This window comes from Bacillus rossius, chromosome 1, assembly GCF_032445375.1.
Source record: "Bacillus rossius redtenbacheri isolate Brsri chromosome 1, Brsri_v3, whole genome shotgun sequence".
Lineage (NCBI taxonomy): Eukaryota > Metazoa > Arthropoda > Insecta > Phasmatodea > Bacillidae > Bacillus > Bacillus rossius.
In genome coordinates, this window is record NC_086330.1 from 93,680,174 (window position 1) to 93,702,376 (window position 22,203).

At 38.5% G+C, this 22,203-nt stretch overlaps 1 protein-coding gene across 1 annotated transcript in view; it reads left to right on the forward strand.

Annotated features, from left to right (window-relative positions):
- Nucleotides 1–22,203, forward strand: part of LOC134540217 (nuclear pore complex protein Nup205) — a 279,586-nt gene that overhangs the window by 59,133 nt on the left and 198,250 nt on the right. The window contains exons 10-12 of the mRNA XM_063382820.1: nucleotides 7,310–7,471; nucleotides 8,461–8,654; nucleotides 18,558–18,694. Of these exons, the coding sequence (XP_063238890.1) occupies nucleotides 7,310–7,471; nucleotides 8,461–8,654; nucleotides 18,558–18,694 (493 nt within the window). The remainder of the gene's footprint in view (nucleotides 1–7,309; nucleotides 7,472–8,460; nucleotides 8,655–18,557; nucleotides 18,695–22,203) is intronic.

Below are 22,203 nucleotides of genomic sequence, written 5' to 3' on the forward strand. Positions count from 1 at the left end.
AACCGTGTGATAACTGCTCTCTCACGGTGTGGGAGAGAGAACGAGAATGGAAGTCCCCGATTTCGATGTGAAATTGAAAAGAGACTGATCAGGGGAAGCCCAGATTTCTGTGTGTACAAGATTTTTTCATGTGTTGTAACTTGTTCTGTGATTGGCTAATATCTGTAGAGTGAATGAAGCGTGCGTGTGATTGGTCGGTAAGGTCAGGTGACTTCTCCTCCCTGCGTGGAGAAGAGAGTGGCCAGACTTCACCAGTCGTCTGTCGATCGCTGCCACAGTAGGTCGCGTTCGGTGGCTTCTCACCAAATTATAATGTAATGTACTAATAGATAATTTCACGTTGGTGGTCGGAGCCAGGCCGAATATTAAATCAACCTAATTTGTTTTATTTTTTTTCGGACAATGAATTAGAAATTGCGGCCACCTTCTTCGGCAGTTGGCTCGGGCGGAATTCGTTTTCGCTGGGTGCGGTCCTCTTCGAGGTCGCACCATCTTTGTGTACTTGCAGTAAAACATTACTGAAGGATTTCATCTACGCTATTAATTTTCGGTAATTTCTCGTCATGCGAGCTACCAGCAGTTTTTCGACGGGCAGATATATGTGTGGAACGAGTGAATGAACTATTGTAAGTGTTTGGATTCGTTGGGGCATTCTGTTTAGAAAAATAAAAATAATAAAAAACATCAAAATTTGTAATCGGCGTTGAACTGTTTTATTTTGTATATAACGAACCGTTATAAGTTCTTCGTGAATAGGAATATATGTAATCTACATGTTTATGGAAATATAATTTTGAATCAAGAATGATACCGAGATCCTTTGTGTAGTGGGCTTGAGAGATAATAGAATTCGCTAATTTGTATGAGTATTTAATTGGATGGTATTTCCTAGTGAAAGATATGACCTTGGTTTTATCTTTGTTGAGTTGGACCAGGTTTCTTAGACACCAATTATTAACTTTAATATTATCTTCTTGTAATAGTTCACAATCCTCTAAGGAATAAATAATTTTATAGATTTTTAGGTCATCCGCAAAAAGAATGCCAGTAGAGTAGGAAAGTACTTGTGTAATGTCGTTAATAAATATATTGAAGAGAAGACGTGAAAGAGTACCTCCCTGGGGAACACCAGAACACGCATTATACTGAGAAGATCTATGATTGTTGATCGATACAAAAAAACTTCTGTTGGATAGGTAGCTTGAGAACCAATTGATATAGTTTCCACAAAGACCTAAATGGGATAATTTAATAAGAAGTAAGGAATGGTTTACAGTATCAAAGGCTTTAGCTAAGTCGAAGTAACAGGCATCGGCCTGACCCCTATTAGTAACTATATTATATACAGGATTAAGAAAGGTAAGAAGATTAGTGGTAGTAGACATACCAGACCTGAAACCATGTTGATTATTGGTGAGAATATTACAAAGTTGAAAATTTAAAAATTTAGCTATAATTTTTTTAAAAATTTTTGAGAACACATTAAGTAATGATATTGGCCTGTAGTTTGAGACATCTAATTTTGAACCATTTTTATGAATAGGAATCATTTTTGCTATTTTCCAATTATTGGGAAATATATTCATTTTCAGACTGGTGTTAAAAATGTGATAAAGTAGAGGTACTAAAAGTTGGGCACAGCCTTTAAGAATAAAATTGGAAATTTCATCAGGACCTGTGGATTTAGTTGATTTTAAGTCCTTAATTGCCCAAAGTATTAGACTTTCAGAAATTTTAGGCACAGCTATAGTCTCAAAAGACATGACCGATGTAGTTATTGGGGAAGAAGTATTTGGGGTTACATATACATTAGAGAAATACTGAGCAAACACATTCGTTACCACGTTCGGATAATTTGATATATCACCATTTACTTTAAGAGAAAGTTGTTCATAATAACCATCTTTCATTAATTTTACATATCTCCAGAAACTTTTAGGGTTTTTCTTGATATTGTTGTTTGTCGATTGAGTCCAATGGATTTTGTCGCGCTTAATTAGAGATTTCACAGATTTTCTAAAATGAGAGAACTGTGCATAGTATAGTAGATTATTGTAGATAGATATTAGTTAGATATTAGTTAGATATTGTAGATAGATATTAGTTATTTTTTGTGTTGATTGTGTTGATTGGCTAACAAATTCATTGGTTGGCCGTCATGGTATTCTCAGATAATACATATTTTAACGTTGGTAGTCTACACAAACCAAACTTGGTCCTAAAAAAATTCATAAATAGAACGTGTATCAGAATACTGAAAATTGAATCGTGATTAAAATAATAATTGTATAATGTAATAATTTTTGTCATTCATTATTTCATTGTTATTACTACATGTGCGACTGTAACTTGTGATGAAAGTCGGCATTATTGTTGTATTACTAGTAACAGATTTCTCGGTAAAGTTATTTAAAAAAAAAAAAAAAAAAATCATATTACTAGTCTAGATCCTAAATGTGCTTTATTTTATTTTTTAGCATATTCCGAGAATACATCTGTGATTTATGCCTTATTTAATGCCAATGTAGCAACAATGCATCCATGTTCATGAATATAAAGTAAATTTCCCAAATTAGTACATGCTTCATAATTTTTTTATATAATAAAGTATTAAAAGTACAATACAGTAGAACCTCGTTAATCCCTAATGCACTAATTCGGAATGATTTAAAAGAGCAGAAAAAAAAAAGAGAAGTAACATTTGTCAGCGCTTAAAATTAATGTCACGCGGGCCGGCTGCTGGCAAACACTGCAAGCCATCGCGTGGGCTGCCAAACTCTGCAACGCTGTTTGTACCGACCCTTTGTGTCGCCCCCCTCCTTTCAGCTGTCACATTTGTCACTCTTTAAACTTGAGGGGGATGTCCTGACTTCTGCTTCCCGTCTCCCGTTTGTTTGAATGTTGTTTCACGTACTGCTGAGTTACTTTCCACCCGCCAACGCACGGCAGGCGCCTGGCGAGTGACATGTCTGGCTGGCATTCGGCTGTACGAAGGGTGGGGGAGGGGGGGGGGCTACCCAAAATTTATGTGTGCAAGGTCAGCACGATCTTATCCCTCTCTCTTCGGCTGTTGTAAATGACCGTGAACTAATGGCTAGGCAGTGCTGTATTTTTTTAAGCAGAGACACTAATTCGAAGACGGCCGGCCCTTACCGTGAACGTATTATCCGGGTTTATTTATTTTTTACAGGATTTAAATTATCCGGGCATCGGCGGGTCCCAATTAACACGAATAATGGGGAGTTTACTATTTTTTATCCATCTGCTGCCAAGGCGCAGTAAGCCTCGGGAGATGTTACGTCACGTGACCTTGGCCTTAACCCAGCTGCACGCCGGTGTCTGAGAAGCTTGACAAGACCTTCCGGGCTTTTAATCTCTAGTCCGTGATTATCTCGGTCCCGACCATCACGTATTAACGAGGTTCTACTGTACCTCAATAGGATGTGTTCCAAGGAAAACGTAAACAGGCCAAGTAAATTGTAAGCATTTAAGTTTTTAAAGTACTACATTTACATTAATTATTTTCTTCGAATCCCGAATCTTTTCCCTCGAATTTCGAATCTTTCGAATACTAGAGATTCGGTGGGATTCGAGGATTCGAGGACTCGACCGGCCCATCCCTAAGAAGAACCCAAAACGTGAAGAACGTAAAGAACTTGAAGTGGATCAAAAACGTTAACCTCCTGCAACATTAGGTTGCAGAAAAACAAATATTAAATCTAAGGCAACAACAAATTAAAAAAAACTCTCACTCTCTCGCTGCTGTCTCGTGACTTACCGAAATCGGAGGCTGAAGAACTTCACTTCTGAACTTCAATTCATCGTGGAAAACCAAATAAAACACCACTTCTATAATTCTACCTGAGATGTATAAAAAAAAAACTGTGGTGCGAGTAAGTACAGCAATCAACCACCATCACTGACTGGAGCCATCTTGGCGAATGCCGAGAACAACGGACGAAGTGGGTAAGTAATAATGAAACAATGGAGCATCAGAAGCTTACCGAACTGCCACCAGGTTGCGTGGACGGTGCCAAAAAATGCTCCAGGGAAGGAAAAAAGGTCAAGAGTACAGATTTTTTATATGAAATAACGTGAAGAAGCGAGGAGAAACTGCAAGCAACTGCTGACAATCACGTGGGCAGCACGCCGGGACACGGCGGACAGGCAGGCGTTACTAAAAACTCTTAGGCTAGCACAGAACATCCGGCGTAGAAATGGAAGGCTTTGACTGAAGCCAAACAAAAACTAGAATTGTGTCCTTAAAACCTCAGTGGGAATGTACACTATACTGTACATTCCAATCTGGTACGCTTTAATGCCAAGAAAGCACTTGTAAAAAATAAATTGTCAGATAGTGGTTTTATGACTAACTAGTAATTTTGGAAGAGGTTCCAGCAAAGAAACCTTAAATATTCTTATTATTATAATAATCATAGCATGTACAGTATATTGTACATTTTCTCAGAGTACAAAATTTTTTTTCTGATAAATTGGTACTGAGGAGGTTTGGAATATAATACAAAATTTAAAGTAAATATCATTAATAAAATTAAATGAGAAAAAATAACTAACATAAAGTTTAAAATGTAATCAAACACAAGCAAACATTATAAGACTCAATATAAAATAATTATTATGTACAGAAAACAAACATATTTTTACTATTTTACAAGTGCCGAAACATGAAACGGCACAGGACCACTAATTTATTTTCTTTTTGGAGGGGTATTGGTATAGCCTGGGCGAAGCTGTTGCACAAGTTCCACAAACTGAGGATTTTTGACACTACGAAAGGGTGTATTTGTTGTAAATATAAAGCGAGCTACTTACTGGTCCAAAGACTTTTTCTGCACTGATGTTGATTGAATAATGTAGGAATCCATTGATAGGGTACTTTTAACTTTTTTTTGTTTAAACTAAAGTACATCTTGACTTATTACCTTCGTTATTGAAGTTGCAGATGATGTAAGATGAGTGAATGTATGAGTTTGGCTTGTGGAAGGTGTAATGCAGTATGAAAAAGAAATTTTTTTCTTATTAATTTCGTTCCAAATTACAAATGGGTAAAAGTATTTGAAATGAAGAATTTTAGCTCTCATAATAACTCTGAACCTATTATGAACAACATGGTTGCATGCTTTCCTACTGCCAGTTTTTGAAAGCTAACTGCATAAAGCTGGGCTCATGCATGAAAATTGAGAAAACATTAAGAATATAGAAATATGCAGCAAGTGCCGATACTGCACTGTTTTTGATACACTATGACAATATCGTTAGAAATAATTAAAGAACAATATTAAATATTTTAAAGAACAGAGACACCATAATATTAGATTAGGCCATCAAAATCATTAATTAAAGTCAAACTTCAAAACTATGAATGCAATAATGCCAAATGTAAAATACATGGCAACGAATTTGAGGGTCAAGTTATCAGAATGAAAAATCACCTCTACAGAAAGCATCCAAATGTGTATTTCTGTTTAAAGCATTCAACAGAAACAATCCACAGTGATGTGATATGACCTGCAGTACAAACAGGAAAGAACAAGCTTAATTTTTTTTAACTAATAAACCACAAGACCAAAGGGAAAAGAGTGTGTGTGTTTTCTTTAAGCATTTATTAATGACATTTAGGTTTGGTGAGTTTATTCTATTATACACACTGTAGTACTGTCACAGTTTTTCTTTTCTTTGAGTATTTTAACAATATATTTGTGCAAACTCTTTGGTAGGTATTAGAATCATCAGGGGATAAATGGATTTAATAAAACACACATGCACACACATATGCATAGTTTGAGTGTGATGGAGCCAAAATAATTAACACAATAGAAAACCCTGGTTTGAACCAAAAAAAACCTGGTTATGTTTTTTTTAAAAATAAACCTGCTTTTTTTCCAACCCTGTGATGCAGGAAGACTGTCCCACTTTTTTCCAGGTAGCTGTGTGCATCTGTGTGGAGAATATCTTTCCATCATCTCTCGTTCCCACTTTCCCCTACATTCCTTGCCAGCCTTGAGCGCTGCAAGCGAAGGCCAAACAGAGCACTTTCCAACTGCCTTCCTTGCTGCTTGTCTATTTATTGGCTGCTGACTTCCCTGACCTAATCTCTCTCACGCTGCATTCTTTCACATAGCTTAACTTAGCTTTTGTACTTTATGACGTGTCAAGTATATGAAATAAATTACAAAGATGCTTCCGATATAGATTCTGATACTGTCAATGTTGGTCGATACATTGTCATCGGTATCAGCTCAGGCTTGAAAGAATTTCACACTTTTCTGATCCCTACAAGTTGTTATTAAATGCTTATTTCAAAGTAATTTCATCATCAAAATTTTTCCATGTTAAGTTGTAACGAGATGTCACTTTAATGATGTTTGTGCATTATTTGGCATTATGGAACCATATTGATTTTGCCTTATTGTATTTTCTCCCAGATATTATCACTAGGGATAATATTATATTGTGTATTGCGATAAAACTGAAATAACATCCAATAAAACATGTCAATAGTCCATAGAACACTGAAATTCAAGTTAATAAACCACAAACTACTGAAATACAATTAAAAATAATGAAACTAATTAGCATTTTCAAAAAATATATAACTCTAATTAAAAAATGGAATTTTTTTAAATAGTCAATTCAATGAAAATAATTTAAAAAGCATGAAGTTTGAACCACAATTTATGTAAAAATGATTGGGAAAAGTTAAATTTTTATAATATTGCAACTGTTATTAGTTACACATTTTTACATTATGATACTAGGCCATTTTTCAAACACAGAAGTACTTAACATATTTATTTTATTCACCCTGAATAATTAGATACACTTATTACCAATCATATTGTAGGAATGAATCATGTATCAGTCAAAATCACACTATTTTGGAGAAATTAGTGTCAGGGATCATTTAAGTGTCATATTTGTTCAGTAATATTCTTTTTTTTTAAATAATCCATTTCATAAAAAATAAAAATGATAATTAGAAATGTCCTGTTACTAAATTGGCTTGAAAATAAAACCATAAAATCTTGTCTCATTATTACTAATGGTGGAAAGTGAAGTCATGAGAGGCTGAAAACTTTACCCTTCTGATTTCAATGACATGAAATGACATTTTCTGGGAAAAGGTTTGTTTTTGAACACGGGCCCTCATCTTTCCCTCACCCCCTGGATCCATCGTTCTTAGTTTTTGAAGAATTAACATGTGTTGCAGTAAATATCAATACATTTGTGGAGCGTCAATGGTAGAAAGTGGTGTGACGTGCATGCTTATGGTTTCGGTATGTTGCAGGAAGGTCTGGATCCTCCGACACACCTGAGCCACCACTTTGAGCACTTGCTGCTGACAGTTGCCCGACTGTACCAGGACAACCCTCTGGGGCTTGACCTCGCTGTGGAGTACTGGTGCCCCGTCGATGCTGGTTTTGAGTCATTTCGCACCCAGCCACGCCAGGTTTGCATTTGTCTATGGCATTCAATAATCAGATTGAGTAAAAATAGCTGTGAAAATACACTGAAAGGTTTTAATCCTTAATGACACGTTGGGACAAACTGCAATCCGCCACCAATCGAGCCACTCGCATGCAGATGTTTGGGGGTATTCCAGCTACTGACCCTGGCAGCCAGATCGCATTACTGCATTGCTGGTGATTTTAATTCACTCTGAATATATTTTTACTGATGTTTTGTTTTCTCTTGTCTAGCAGGTTACATTTAAAATTTCACATATTCACATTTAGTTTTCGTATTAATGATATATTGACATTCTATAATCTGGCAGAATCGCTTCATAATGGTAATTTGGCAGGCCGTGGTCCAGAACATGACAGATTACTGATTGCTCAATTCCTGCTCTCTTCTGGCAGGCCTATAGTCATGGATTGTATCCTTGATGGGTTCACATTTATGTTTAAAAAAAAATTCAAAGCAGAGCAAGGACATTAATTACATTGTTATTCATGTTTAATTTTCTATTTATGACAAAATCCTGTGTCTAGTGTAAACCTAGTTAAGATTTGTGAATTGGGGTGGCTGGGGGATGTCCATAACCCCCTAGAACTTCTCCTGGCTATAACCTGTTTCCCCATTTTTGGTGACGTCCTTTCAATGACTGCTCATACTTTTCATCTCAGTACACTTCTTTACTAATTTATATTTTAATTTATCTTTTAATCTATTCTTTCTATCCTTTTACAATATCATTCATAAATTTTCTTTTATTCCTTCATCCATGATAATCTTCTTTACTGCCTTTCAATCCCTTTCTCGCTCTTGTTGCATATTTTAACATAAAAAAAGTTAGGAGGGGGGGAACAAAACAGGAAAACTGAAAATATCATAGGAGTTAAAGTGTAATAGTGTGACTTTTGGATATGATTGATGATTAAATTAATTTAATGTTCAAAAACAAAATTTATTTTAATTTTTTTCTCTATTATTTAGGTGGCCCTGTTCAAGTTTGTGCGAAATGCAGGTGATGTACTCCCAGCCACTTTGTTTGTACCATACCTGAAGATGGTGCGCAGCCTCGCATCAACAACTGAGAGTGCTCGGCACGCCTTCAACATGCTTAAACAGAACAGCCATGGCAGTTCAAGCATTCTTTCCTGGGACCACTTCTTCTCATCATTCGAGAGGTGTGTGTCACACTTCCTACTATCTGTCACGTTAGATACATTCTCGGTCGTAAGGGCAGCTAGATAATTTTGGATTTTTTTTTAAAGTTTTTTGAAGTATACATATAACTTTTTTAAGATAATAATGAATAAAACAAACATTATGTGCTTTCTAAGCAGGAAAACTTATTAAAATGGTAAATAAAAAAGGAAAATAATTTTTGTTGCCTAATAGTTGCGATATTACAAATATACAGGTTTAAGTTCTATATGGAGTTACATTAGGTAATTCAAGATTAGGTCTAGGGAAACAAAAAACACTTATATAACATCAATGATAAAAACAAAAACCTGTAGTAATCTACTATTATAAACTTAATAATTGTGAAGCTAGTATAATGCAGTTCAGTAGAAAATGTGATTTGCTGTTGCAGAAATTTTTAAATAGACATTCGGTACAAATTAAGTAATAAACGTGCAATGTTATGTTTTCCCACCATTTCATCTTAAACAATAAAGATGGTTAAATGTTTAAACAATAAAGATGGTTAAATGTTTAAATTGTTTGTGATTTTGGAAGGTTATTCATCTTCTAGTGTAGTAAATCTAATTTTTTTTTTGTTTAGACGTATTTGCGGTCATTTAACTTATTGTCAAGGTTTTGTTTATGTTAACCTGTACTACATACACAACAGTTTAACTCCTTTGTTAGTACTTTATGCAATATTCTGTGTATGTTTCGCTGCAGTAACAACCCGTCTTAAAATAACTCCCAAATATTCTTAGCACATGAAGATAATTGTTACCGTCGTCATTTAAGATTAAGAAACGTGCAAAATAAACTCCTATAGTTTACTGTCTGTCTGCATATCTGGAAAAAAATGTGCACATTGATACAAAACAGACCTTCCATATAGGCAGAGGTGCCAAGTTCTACGAATTGTCCGTAGTTTATACGAATTATTGTGGCTTGCTACTGAAGTACGGATTCCGTTTTTATTCTACGGAATAATCAGCTTCAGATAAAAGAAAACGGGCCATTGTCTTGTGCACGTACGCATCTACAGCTGTGTATATCGTATGATGCATCATTTTCCCACGTTCAGGGAGAGTTTTGTTTTCACTTTAAAATTGTGTGGAACTAGTCGAGTTAGCATATTATTGTGAATTATGTGTTTTGTGTATAGATAAGTTGTTTAAACGCGTATTGTGTACAACGTCCCGCTTCGCTTGTTCAAGATACTTTGGTATTTTTATAAGCACGAGAAAAATATTGATTATATACAATCGATCTGTGTATTGCTTCGGGCGTGTGGATTGGCTTTTCGACTCATTCATCGATACATTGATCCGTCCAGTTGTTGGTTGTTCTTTGTGCGGGAAGTGTCATGTGTAGTTATCAAGTTTTACATTTGAAGTTACCTTAAATATTTGGGAAATATAAATGTTGCGTGCGTGTGAACTCAACATGACTTCCAAACCAAAAAATTCACAAAAGTATCGCAAAGAATATTCGCAGTTGTGGACAAGTCTAGCCGTGTCTAGTGTATCTGAATACCACGTGTTTTGTAATTTGTGCAAGTGTGATTTTAGTGTTCAACATGGAGGTAAAAACGATTGCCAGCGTCACGTAAGTAGTAAAAAGCACATGGACAATTTGCAAGTAAAAAATGCTAATAAAACTTTTGACGTCTTTTTTTAAAACTGAGACTGCTGATCCCACTACAAACGCCGAAGTTCTTTTTACTTCATTTCTCATCGAGCACAACATACCACTTGCTGTTGCAGATCATTTCAGCCCTTTATTAAAATCAATGTGTCCAGATTCAAATATCGCACAGAATTATGCTTGCAAGCGAACAAAGACTACTGCAATTGTGAAATCACTTGCAGAGACGTCCCAAGCCGAAATAATTGATAACTTAAAGCATTCAGCTTTCAGTATTGCTACTGATGGGAGTAATGACAATGAAGAGGTTACATTATACCCCATCGTCGTAACGGCCTACAGATCCGATCTAGGAAAAATCGTTTCAGAAGTTCTTGCTGTTTGTGCTTGCAAAGTTCAAAACACAGGAGAAAACATCTTCATTTTGATTAATGAAGAGATACAGAAGAGGGGTTTGACATGGAATAACTGCTTGTCATTTGGCACAGATAATTGTTCAACAATGATTGGCAGACATAAAGGAACAGCTTCCTTTATAAAGAAAGAAAATCCAAATGTGTTCATGCAGGGTTGCGCTTGTCATTTAATACACATTGCTGCACAGAATGCTGCAAAAGAATTGCCAGTATGTATTGAAGATCTTTTGGTTGATTTGTACCACTACTTAGATAGAAGTTCTCTTCGTCCTCTTCGTCATCAGAAGCTGCAGCAATGTCAGGTTCTGTGCGATACTGCCACACACAAAATTCTAAAGCATACAAGCACTAGATGGTTATCATTAAAGAATTGTATTGATAGGTTTTTGGAACAGTGGCCTGCACTACTCAGTTTTGTTTTTGGTGAAAAAAAGTGTGATGAATGTAATTTGAAACATACTGCTTGCATTTCAGCTGGTGGTAATGAAGTAGGAGAGGCTGGGTGCATACCTGAAATTACTAGTACTTTAGTTACTTTGAATGACAAAGCAAGGCAAAAAACTTCAAATGTTACCAATATCAAGTCCAATTCGTACGTTCTTGAGAGGCCAAATGCACCTGACAGAGACTCCATACCTCGAGATGTTGCAACGTCTACAACTAAGAAGCACGCTTCGTCTAAGTCAAAGAATGATGAAGCTCCAGCTCAATCAAAACGCAAGATTGACATCTCAAGCAGTCAAAATCCAAAATCAGCAAAAAAAATAGCAACCAAGCCTACGCATCACAGTGTGAATGTACGACTTGATAGGATTAAGCAGGCTTTGTCTTCGCCTGTTACAAAATTGTACTGTTTGTTCCTCCAAAACACTACCCCAGTGTTTACAAGAATTAATACGGTGCTGCAAAGTGAAGAACCGCTAATTCACATTCTCCATAGTGAGCTATTGTCACTACTCACGGAGCTTTTTATCAGGTTTCTGAAGCCTGAAGGTATTCGGAGTAGCAAAAGTATTTTAGATGTCAAATATTGGGATAGGAATCAACAAAAAGACAACAAAGACCTAGTTATTGGTGCAAAAACAAGAATGTACATAAGTGATAAAGATGTGGGTTTAAGTGAAGAAAACATGGTGATTTTCTTTACCTGTGTGTGAAAATATTTTGAATCTGCTTGCAAATACATTCTGACCAAGTTTCCACTACAGAATGAAACTGTAATCCATGCTGCTGTAGCTGACATACAAAAATGTGAAACAGTTTCCTATGAATCTTTTCAGTATTTTTGTGCGAAGCATTCATTCTTGTTGAATGAGCAGGAGAGCTCTGATCTGGAAGTGGAATTTGCTAGGTATCAGTGTGAAGATCTTCCTCAGGAAATCAAATCGTGTAACAGAAATAGAATGGATGTTGCATGGCATTTGATTACAAAACTGAAGAATGCTGATGGACATAAGAAATTCATTGTCCTTCCTAAAATAATGTTGGCAATTCTTACGATACCTCATAGTAATGCTTCTTGCGAGAGAATTTTTAGCATGGTTAGGAAAAACAAGACAGAATTCAGGCCTACAATGGGTTCTGAATTACTAGAATCTTTGGTTATCCAGAAGACACACATGCTAACAAGTGGCAAAGCTTGCTTTGATCAGAAATTCTCAAGTGATGTGCTTATCAAAGCAAAGAAGGCAACACTCAATATGCTCCAGAAATCCTAGACTTAACTGTGAAGAAGTTTCATACAAACAACATGTGTAAGTTATATACCTTTCTTGTTTTATTATAGGTCATGCGTGTGAACTTTGTCGAACATCTACTTCCACCCCTCCCAAAGCTGGATCCGCCCCTGATTTAATTCACTACTGAAAATATTCTAAAACTACTGATTTTTTTTATATTTACTACTGATTGCATTGGTAAATGGTTGGCACCTCTGTATAGGGATTGGAGTTCGAAAAACCGCATCCTGTTATCCGGCGGACTGGCATCATTAGACCTTTACCATATCCGGTGACCAAATCTGGTATAAAAATAGCCGCCTATGGTTTGCCCCACCCCACTCTACCTCAGTCCTATCGCGCACCACAACAACCACATTAGGATGCGCACTTTTTCAGCTCGGTTCAGATCAGCTCGTCTCTGACCAGTAGGCAGTCATGTGAACCCATGCTTTCAAAGGAAAGGCCGCGCACTTGATCGGAACTTTTTGGCTTGTCTCTGCATTTTGCTGTTGGCATGCTTCGGCATTAGACCTAGCTTGTTTTTCGAGCAACTAGTTCCGAAGGTCCGATCAGTCCACAAATTGACATTGTTGTTAGACTGTTGCTATCAGAAATAAAAATCATGCGTTACAGATATGCTACAGTATAAAGTTAAGGTGTGGCATTTCTTCCTCTGTAAATTCGTTCATGCAGACACAGAACACTTCCTCGCGGTAATGCAAAATATAGATTATACATGTCTCTAATTTCAAAGGCATTGCCCTGTTACTTAGCAGTTGTGTGTGAATGAAGGAACAGTCCGAGCAATGCCAATGAAGTATGAAAATCTGCTGGCCCAGTAACCCGACCACTACCAGGAAAAGAACGGGGTAATTTGGACTCGTACTACCCCACAGCGACAAAACTGGAAGCTATGGTGTCTCCATCCTGCAGGAAATCGCTAATGTATCATTTGTATGATCATGAGAAAGCAGGACATCCAGGTATTCAGGAAAGAATCTGGCTATAGCAGACAGATACTGGTGGTATGGAATCATTAAACAAGTCTGGGAACATGTCCACCAGTGTGTGATTTGCACTCAAGTCAAGGCGAATCCCACCTCTAAGGCGTTTATGTACTCAAGACAACCCAAGGCGGTTTTGGACACGATAGCCCTGGACCTAATGGGATCAAACTCCTGTACCAAACGGGGAAACAATATCTCCTTGTAATTACGTATCTATTTTCAAGATTTGTCGAGGGATTTCACCTCCCAAAAGCCGAAGCGAAACACCTCATCTAAGTAATGGAGGATGAAGTCTTCCCCAGATGGGTGTACCCAAGAATGTTGCTCACGGATAATGCGACACAATTCACAGGGAAAATATGGGAACAGGCTTGCAAGATATGGGAGGTGGAACAGTGGACAACCCCTACCTACCATTCGCCGGCCAACCCCACATAACACCAAACCAAGAAATTGAAAAAGGGATCAAAGTCCTAATCAAGAACAATTACTCATGGGACCGATACATTCCCACTATCCTATTTACCCTGAGGAGGCGGCGAAATGAGGCCACTGGAATGACTACTAGCAAGCTACTGTTTGGAAAACACCTCAAACACCCGGGAGAACAACCCTCGGAAGACAGTCCCTCAGAACATACCCCCCAGGCACAGAGGAGCCAAGAGGGTCACGTCCAGAAGAAATAGCTGCAGCCAGGCGAGAGCAGCCCCAACTTTGTAGAAGGGGATTAGGTTTGGGTACATAGTCACCCCCATAGTAACAAAGGCAAGCAAATTTGTGCATCCTTCGCACTCAGATGGGAGGAGCCAACAACCCTCCACCGTCTTTAGCGCAATACCGGATGGGTAATAAATGGAAAGGGAATATTTACAAAAAGTACCACCAAGCCAAATCAGAAAAAACCATAATTCAGATAGAAGCCCGGGCCCAGTCACCCACATCACTACATAGTATAAAACAAAGTCGCTTCCCGCTGTCTGTCTGTCCCTATGTATGCTTAGATCTTTAAAACTATGCAACTGATTTTGATGCTGTTTTTTTTAATAGATAGAGTGATTCAAGAGGAAGGTTTATATTCAGTTCATTTCGAACGTTTAACCACGAACCGTGTCTTAAACTCACGAGGCCAGGCCACGAGGTGACCTGGTCAGCCTGTAAACAGATTCATTCCCGCCGTTGGCGTTATTTACAGTTTTAATGTGGTAATGTAGATGTAGCGCGACTGGAGATGTGTTTGTAACGTTGCTGGAATAAAAGGAGTACATCGAACTTGTGATTTTTAGTCGAGTGACCACGTGTTCCTGCTCCTGAACCACGAGGCGTGTGGGACGCCTTAAGAGCCCACTGGAGCGATATCGTTTACTAAGGGAACCGGGCCTAGCCTTACACGGGTCACGTCACGCCCTGAAGGGAGTCTTCGCCGGGTCCACGTGCCCATATCACGTGGTGGCGCCCACTCCGACATTTCATTTATTCGTTCCCTTAAATCCCTAGTACGACAAAGCAATACAACATTCATCCTTATCCAATTAAATTACATTGTGCATTTAATTTAGATCAATATGGCCCTTTACAGCATGTAATTAAAATTAATGTTTTCGCCTTACAGCACTTCATGATTAATAGCGATCGCACACGTTTTTGGGAGCTCTCTAGCGAGGAAAATAACAATTATTACTTAATAAAAACATGCTTTTCAGCGCGACAGCGTAATCCGTACTTATAAGTACGTTACGATAAATTGCACCCGTGTGAAGCCGGAGCGGGTCGCTAGTAGAAGATGGAGACTTCTAGAGCTTTGATCCTAGGTACCCTGCAGAGATGAGGATCCAAACCTGACTAGACAGCCAGACTAACCACCAGGGAAAGATCTAATCCTAACACCCCCTCAAAAAGGACACTCATTATGAACAATTTGTCTTTGCTGGTACATGTTTATATAAGTAAGAACCAGGCAAGAGGTTACCTCCATAACATAATTTTAAATAAGGGTGCCAATCATTTGTGAAACCGAAATGTATGTATTTGACAGCCTCCTCTAGTAAACTGGAAAGTATATATAGATTTGAGATGGATTGTTGTCCGTATGTGATGGACCAGTATCTATAGATGTGCAGTGTGTTTCTGTTTGTGTGCGCACATGTGGGGGCTGGTGGTTTATGGAACCAACCCAAGACTCAGACAATTTTAACCCTAGTAGGGCTTTACTAACTCACAGAAAGACATTAATTCACGAGGTGTCTCGAGCTATCCACTATAAAAATGGTGTAGCCAGGGTACTGGTTCCTTAATTAGAAATAAGGGTCTCATCTCATTTAGCTCTAAAGTCGATTATTGTTATGACATGTACTGTACAAGCTAACAGCTACAAGCTTTAGTCCCCTCTAGTCTTTAGGAGCAACTTTTGAATAATATCCTGCCCCCCACCTCACTGAATTATCTTTTAGATAGGATGATACCATGTGTTCATCTCACCACATTCACACCCAACCTGACAGTCATTCTTGCTTTATCCATATCACCTACTCCCAGAAGATGGAGCATCATGGAAGGCAATATTCCTGACAATGAGGAAGGAGGGATGGACCATCTGGAGGATCAGGCTTGCACACATGGAAAGGAACTGCCTCCTTTCAAGGAGGAGGGTTTGACGCGCGACATGCCGCACACATTTGTAATCTCGAAGCCGTCAGCCCCTCTTTTTCTGAACATGTGTGCGGACCGCTGCAGATGGCTGAGTTAGCCAGCACCTCCTGGCTGCAGTCGTGTCTTCCGTTGCCAGGACGACCACGCCCGCATCTCCGGTTGTCCAGGGTGACCACGCCTGCATCAGGCCAAAACATGCCAAGCGCTGGCGAAGCTGATCGAGCCTTCCCAACTGGCCTACCCTCGCTTACCCCTTCTCCCACTAAGCCCGCCGATTGCGTACAGGACTACTGCCGGCTGTCATTCCTGGAAGCGGCTGGCGATTCCCAGTATCCCTCCCTTACCTACGTCACTCCCAGGCCCTCTGGAAGGTTATGAAAGAACCAGCCCTTAGCCCAGAAGGCGTTTCGAAGCCCGAGAGGCATCACCGGCAGCTGAGCCTAGCTCACTGCACCTCTTCAAGCAGCTGTGTTCTAGACTCACCGCACTGCAAGGTATTGATGCCTGCTTGCCCGCAGTACTACAGAGTCCTTCTGAAGAAGTAACAACCAATTTCGGCATGAGAGTCACAAACCGGAGGAGTGTGGTTCGTCTAACTTAGGACTTTCCTGTCTATAGGCTGTAGGCAGAATTGAGCCAGTGGTGACTACAGCTAAGTAGTAGAAAGTGATAGATCCTAGGTCAGATTGTAGAGATAGGCTGTCGCTTGCCTACCGACAATAAATTGGGATACAAAACATCTCGCTTATTATTTCTGGAAAAATACCCGACCATTAACACCAGGGAGAAATATGCCGCTCAGCAACAACTCTAGCAACCAGGACCTCATGAGTAACCAGCACCTGCAGAGGTCATTCTCATACAGTGGCTGGGGGAATGAAGGATCCCCCCCCCCCCCCATCACTCAGTCATAGCCAGGTGCCTGTGCACCAACCCTCCAAACCCAGTAGGCAGACATTTGGATGAATTTTTAAGCGTCAGGCGCTTGGACAGTAACTACTACACAAAGGATCATGCCTCATAGGTAATAACGTATTTTAATGGCTTTTAATATTTCAATTAAGTGAATTAACAGACTTGCCGAGCATAAACCTTAGAATAGCATACAAGAACTTTCATTATTATCGTACTGGGCATATAAATTACTGTATCAGGGGTGTGCGAAGTCTTGAGAATTCATAAATGGTTCTAGCAATGATTACATTGGCCCACATAACTTATTTTTTATTTTATGTACATAAAAGTGGAAAAAGCTGTAATAAAAGTCATACAAGTTTTCAAATAGTTGACGTCATAATTGGTTTATTGTTTGTCATAGAAGGCAAACACTGAAAATTAAGTTTCTTTAAAGACAGTTAAGGAAATAAATAAAACATAGTTTTGATGGTTCTTTGGTTCCAACACCAGTGTTTCTATATGACATTCAGGACTTTTTCAAGCAGGTAATGAGCTAAGATTAATTGTTGGAAAACGTACAAAGTTTGTTTAGCTTTGTGTTGTTTTAGTGCTTATTAAGTGGGAAGTTCTGATAACCTCAAAACGTATTTAAAAAGGCATGTTAAGGTTAATGATATGAAATATTTTGATGCTACATTATTCTGATGTCTTAGGCAGGAAAACATCTTAAGTCGTGTGTTCTTAAACAGGTTTTACTGTACAAATTTACCCTTTTAATGAAATTTCCTTCTTAATGTCTAAATTTCTAAGTACATACTTTGAAAAACTTAAAAACAGGGAGAAAAATTAACGACTTCAAAATTAAAGATAATATAATTTACATGGTACTTTTATATATATTGGTTGAAACATAACTTATTGACTCAAAAAAACTAATACTTTTAACATTTTGCTACACAGTCATTTTCCAATCACACAGACTTCCCGGAGGTCTGCGCACAATATGACCATTAAATGTCGGCCATATTGAGACATTAATCCCACCAATGTTTACACTTCCGACTAGTGTGTCCCCACAATGTTTGCAACAAAGTTTCCTACTATAGCCAAAAATCTCACAAACCTCATTACTAAAATACAACAGTAAATAATTAATTTAATGGGCTTATACTAAATACTGAAGCTTATTTAACTCTGTTTCATGACCTGGACAATGTGATATTGATGTAAAACCATTTTTGGGCAAGCTAATTTGCTGATTTCTGTTAGCTACCTACAGCTTTGAGGTGAAAAGGTAAAGAGCAGGGTGTGAAGGGATAAGTTTTCCTTCATAATTGTATCATACGTATTTGAGTTAAACCTGAAACCTTCACCTCCCTATTTAGCTTTAGTTTTCTTTGGATCAAATGTCCGACCATTTCTTAGTTATTTCAATAATTTAGTGCTTCATAAAATAAAGGAAAAGCATTTTTAGTTAAACATTCATGTGCTGTGCATGCATTATAGAATTTATAAATTTTTCTGTGAGTGAGTAATTTACCCGGAGAGAGAATTTCGTTTGGTTGCAGGTACTACAGCAACTTGCGGCAGGAGCTTCCTCCAACGAGCGACACAGTCTACCGCCACCGCAGCTACCCTCGAGGCATCACCCCTCAGGAGATCCAGGGCCTTCAGGCAGTTCTTGCTCTCATGAGGACCATTGCTGGTACTTCTTTTAGTTTTAAATATTTACAAAACCTGCATTTATCCACTTGTAACCACAGTGGCAAAATGCTGTCAAATGTGTTCATGGTAGTATTGTAAAATCATACACAAAGTTAGTTTAAAGTTGCAAGAGAATTTTGCGCACTAGAATGTAATCCTAATAGGGGGGGTGTGTAATCCTAATAGGGGTCTGCTTTACTTGGCGAGCATGTGAAGCAGAACTGCTGTAATATTTAAATTGCCAAATGTGTATCGGGTCATTTTCAGTGACTATGGTACCTCGTTCAAGTTTATTCATCATTCACTGTTCACTTATTTTCACTCAAAGTTGTAGCATTGGAAAGTCAAAGTCAATTCAAAGACTAATTTTCCTTGACTTTGTCTTCGGGAAAGTTAAAAAACTTCATAGATCCTAAAGATACTTTTCAGAGCAGAATATATTAAAATCTGAACTTAACGCTAGGGATTGGCATGTCTATTCTTCAGTGCTTTGATTCCACCGATTCTACCTGGAATTGGAGCCATCGATTCTCAAGCTGTAAAGAGGAAATGTACCATGTAAAAAATCATATCGTATTTAGAATGGTAGGTCGTAAGAACTGTTGATAAGACACGTCAACCAAGATCTTCAGAAACACTCCAAGAGTTCTGCCAGCAGCTAGCCACCAGTGCGTTTATATACAGACTTAGAGATGTGGAAGTTCAGAATACTCTTTGTTTGGCCAGCCACAAGAAGAGCTGCGAGGCCTTAGTACATGCCCTGGAAATCGAGACCGCACGCAGTGCCTCAAGGACCAAGAAGAGCTGGACTGAAGCCCTACAATGGAACAAATGCCAGAAACACCACTAATGGAGTAGATTTTCGCAGGGCATTGAAGAAACTTCTGAATGACACTCCAGGTAACCAGATCAGAAGAGCAGGAGGACGTCCGCGGTGCTTCGTCTGTAATCCAGTGGGATTGTCCGACACGCGGGAAGAGAAACAGGAAAATTAACAGAGAAACAAGCAGTATCTGGTGTGAGGGGGCACATGCCAGCTCTACGGGAAATGGTAGCCCCTAGGGTTTTTCCTGTATCCGTACTTTGTAGAGGCCATGACCGTTTGTTGCTCAGTGGATGGAGCAATGGCTGAATGTTTACTTACTTTTGACACAGGAGCTTCGGCATCTATAGTTTGTACGTACTTTGTAAGAAGGGAAAAGCTGAAGAGAATGTCCATCCCATATAGACTCAAAACAGCTAGTGGATACACTTCACAAATGCATGGACAGCTCTATTTGGAGGTAAGGATTGAAATTTGGACATTAACACAGGCCTTTCTTATTGCTGATATCACCGATGAGTAGAGACATGCATATTTCGCGATTGCGATAAAACGAATTTTTACGCGAATTTGAGTACATTTTTAAGAATAATGCGAATTTCTCACATTTTGGATAATAACGCGAAATCCTTGAATTTTCGGCGAACAGTCAGAACATTTTCCTCATTCGAACACGGCAATTCAATTTGTAAATACAGTAACAAACGTGAAACAACAAAAAACCAAAGATAACTACCCACACAGTGTATTTTATAACATGAAAAGTTGCTTTTATTTCTAAACATGTAACAATTTAAGCCTAGGCGTGTAAAAGTCCGAGTAATTACAGCAGGAGACAATCTAAAATGTACTAGGGAAAAACGTAAACTCACGAATATAGAAACGTAACGGAAATGTCGGAAATATTACGTGGCTGATCGTAACATTGTAAGTGCTGATACTGTATTTATGTCACAACTTAGCCGAAATACTGGTACGAGACATGAACTTCACAAGATAAAATGAGTGGAATCTTGGTAACTGTTTTATACGTATTATATAATTTCGGAAGTATTATACTGTTGACGCATATTTTTTAAACTAACCATTTATTTGTGGGGATCGTAAATAATTAATTATTGGTATCAAGACATCAAGATGAACGTAAACTTGAACATGTCACGGCAGCGAGTAAGCGGGTGCGTATACCAATAAACTGGTATTAGAACTGGACAAAACTGGTACACGGGAGGTGGAGCTTATATTTTTTTCCGCTAAGCTCGCTTCTATTGGCTGGCTGCTGATGGAAGGTCACGAGTCTGGGCGGAGCATTGAATGAGTTATACTGCGCATGCGCAGCTCAGAGAACAGACTCCGCACTGTAACAACAGATGATCGAGTACAATGACCTTTCTCCGCGCAAGGCGCGCAATTGACGGTAAATTTTCATCAATTTGCGCCCCTTTTTTAATATTTTTACTGTGTAATGTAGCCCGTATTTGTTCTGAACGCTGCAGGATGCGACTGTATTTTAATTAACTTTAACGTATTTCTTACTTTTCCCTTTATTTACACTTTCCCGCTTTTTACACTTTTTTACTTTGTCCCCGTGAAAAGTGCAAATAAGGGGTTTTGGTGTATTTTGATATTCGGCTCGCCTGGACAGTCGATTATCACGGTGTTTACAGCAGGTTGTTTCTCGAAGCGTTGTTCTCTTATATAGTCTTTAGCGTTGTTTGTCCATTGCGTCCATTTTTATTAACCAAATACCAAATTTAAAATGCAAACACGGTGACGATTCGTAACATTCTGTTGTGCGCAAGTTAAAGTTTAACGGGTCGAATTTTGTTACAGATAGTTTTCAACGTCTGTGAAATAAATTAAAGGTGTACAATTTAAAGGTCGGCTAAAACATTAGGCCTATTAAAATGCCTAAAGTGCCGGTAACTGCAAAACAGCGAGCCTCTGAATTTTCTCAACACGGACTTTATGCTAGTGATTCAACCACACTTTTTTGTCGTCACTGTAATGTCACCGTCTCTTGGGATAGGAAAGACTCATGTGAAAAACATGTAGGCAGTGGAAAACACAAGAAGCGTCTCTCTTCATTGCAAGGCTCATCTAGTGCGTCTGAACGCCAGTCGTCAATATCTTCAGCGTTTCAGACAGCAAAAAATAATGTCCAAAAAGACAAAAAGTTGGAATTTATAAAGGAAACAACAGAGACCTTTATAAAGGAAAATATACCCCTTGAAAAGCTTGATGATCCTAATATCAGGGCATGGCTGAACAAATACATCGAAGGTGCTGGAGACATGCCACTTGCGAGAACAGTCCGTGAGAAATATGTAGGGGACATAGCCAAATGCAGAATTGAAGATGCCAAAACTGCATTAAAGGACAAAAAAATTGACATACTGTGCGACGAAACAACAGATAAAATGGGTAGGTGTGTATTTGTTGTTTTATTTAGAATTCTGAATCTTCAACAGGATAAACCTGAAATATTTGTTGCAGGAGTTCACTTTCTTGAAGCTGCTAATGCCACAAACTGTGTGAGGGCAATTTTAGATTCACTCAAAATGTACAATGTACAGTATGGTGATGTGCTCTCAGTAGTAACCGATGCTGCTCGTTATACGACCAAGGCTGTTAGTACTCTCGAAGTAATCCTTGGAGACCAGTTAACGCATGTCCAGTGCTGGGCA